The sequence below is a fragment of the Pteropus vampyrus genome, unplaced genomic scaffold, assembly GCF_000151845.1.
Source record: "Pteropus vampyrus isolate Shadow unplaced genomic scaffold, Pvam_2.0 Scaffold124, whole genome shotgun sequence".
Lineage (NCBI taxonomy): Eukaryota > Metazoa > Chordata > Mammalia > Chiroptera > Pteropodidae > Pteropus > Pteropus vampyrus.
The window spans coordinates 2,703,677-2,705,697 of record NW_011888905.1 but is presented as its reverse complement, the minus strand read 5'-3'; the positions used below and the strand labels follow the sequence as shown (position 1 = coordinate 2,705,697).

At 61.2% G+C, this 2,021-nt stretch overlaps 1 protein-coding gene across 2 annotated transcripts in view; it reads right to left on the bottom strand.

The window, feature by feature from the left end:
* SLC39A1 (solute carrier family 39 member 1) overlaps positions 1 to 2,021 on the bottom strand; it is a 4,607-nt gene extending 2,586 nt beyond the window's left edge. The window contains exons 1-3 of one of the 2 annotated variants that reach the window (XM_023534323.1): positions 1,962 to 2,021; positions 1,039 to 1,257; positions 761 to 891 (exon numbers count right to left, since the gene is read on the bottom strand). In XM_023534323.1, coding sequence (XP_023390091.1) covers positions 761 to 891; positions 1,039 to 1,225 — 318 coding nt within the window. In that variant the 5' untranslated portion in view covers positions 1,226 to 1,257; positions 1,962 to 2,021. Of the gene's footprint in view, positions 1 to 760; positions 892 to 1,038; positions 1,258 to 1,961 lie in introns of those variants that run through there. The other variant, XM_011366469.2, reaches the window with a different exon arrangement.

Sequence of the window (2,021 nt, the reverse complement as noted above, 5' to 3'; positions counted from 1 at the left end):
TGTCTCCGACATCACCTAATGTTCTGAGGGGTTGGGGGCAAAACCAACCCCAGTTGAGGGTCACTGATGCAGACGTTCAGAGTCGCACGTTGGCCCACCTTCCCAAATGCTCACGCACGGAGCCACATACCGTGGCAGGGACATTCAGGCTTACACAGAGTCACACAGAGACACAGGGCACTCAGAGACAGAGGGTTGTATCCAGTGTCACTTCCTCGGTCTTAGGAAAACAGAGGAAGAGCCCGGGGTGCGGTCCTCACACCACCACCCCGTTGTCTGTTTTTCCTGTGAGACTTTCCTACGCTTTGGACTTGAACTTCCCACATCCTACTTCCTTGAGTCTCATTGCTTAGCAGCATCAGGCCCCTGGGATCGGCCCCGACCCTTCCCAGGCCCGTAGGGACCTCTATCTCCAGTCCTTCGGGCAAGTGCTAAGAGGGTGAAGATGATTCTCGCAGTGCTGTTGACTTCCTGGAGGCTGGAACTCAGAAACCCACAGACTAGGTCACACACCTGGTCATCAGGCTCCTCACACTGTCTCAGAGTACACAGGGGTCACAGAGGGACTAGGGGAAGGAACCCACAAAAAGAGTTCTACCCTATTACTAAAAATCACAATACATAGGGCCACACGCCAGGAGCCTTCCGCACAGTCATGGAGTGCCACAGAAACAGCGCCATGCAAACCACCTCTCTCCTAGAGGTGTGTGACTGAACACAGCCACATACACAGGGTCACGCGCATCAGGCCGGTGCTCACCGTCACGTGCAGGGCTGCTAGGGCCTCATCTATGGCTGCCAGGTAGTCAGGCAGCAGGTCCAGGAGACAGGTGGCCAGAAAGACGCCCCCGGCAAAGCAGCTGACCAGGCTCAGGGCTTTCTGGCGGGAGGCTGGGCGAGGGTGAAGCACAGAGGGGAATGAGCAAATGAACCCCAACCCAAGCAATGGTCACCTTTTCCCCTCCTTGGGTCATCTTCCTCGGCCCCAGAGCCTTTACCACCCCAGGCACCCGCGGCAGCAAGGGAAAGGAGGCTCACCCGAGCCTTCTGTGTGAGCTCCGGGCCGGCGCAGCACACAGATGGGCACCAGACTGCAGATGAGGGTGAGCACCAGCAGCAGCGCCAGGGCCCCCAACTTCACCTCCAGCCCCACTGGCATGAGGGGCTCCACGGCCGCTGCCTCGGGGCGCCACACTAGGAGCTCTGGCTCTCCCCAGGGCCCCATGGTGGCTGCGGCTGCTCCAGGGACTCTCAGACCTAAGAAGACAGGGTTGGGGGGATGGTCATGGTAGGAAAGATGGGGCCAAGAAAGCAGAAGGCTGGTCACTCGACTGCAGCCCCTTGGTGACCTTCCCTAACCCAGTGTGACTCATTCACTCCTGCACTGAGAACACGCTGCCTTCCCTCAGACTTTATCCCTTCCAAGTGACTTACTCGGGGGCCCAGCAAGGGGGAAACTGAGGGGTGAGGACTGCGTGGGGATCTCATCATCCTTTCATCTGGAGCTCCTGGAGGACTAGGGAGCTGGGGTCCTGTAAGGAAAGTAGAGGCCCGGGTCCCGCTAGGAAGGAACGGATGAGGCTAAGGGGGTTTCGGGCTCTTGGCGAGATGTCGCGGGCAGCTTCGAGGACCACTCGCCCAGGGCGGGTTTGAGAGCCGGATCACTCTCCCGCTCCCGTTTCCCCGGCGCCATCCCCCCGAAAGCAGAGAGCGACCGCCTCAGGTCACGGGCTGGGACCGCGGGGTACATGACCAAAGAAGGGCCGCTAGGGGTCTGGGGTCCCGGGACAGGCTGACACGACCGAGGGCGGTGTCTGGAAGTCCAGGCTTCGGGAGGCGGGGCCCGAGGCCTCCAGCGTCCCGGGAAGCAGAAGAACGTCAGGGCCGGAACTCCGGCTCCCAGGCCGCGGGGGAGGCCTGGACGTCCCACCCGGATCCCGCGGCAGGGAGCCCGCACTCACCTCGCGAGGGTCTCACTACATGGCACCCGCAGAGTTCCGGCCTCCAGCCGGGAATTCCCG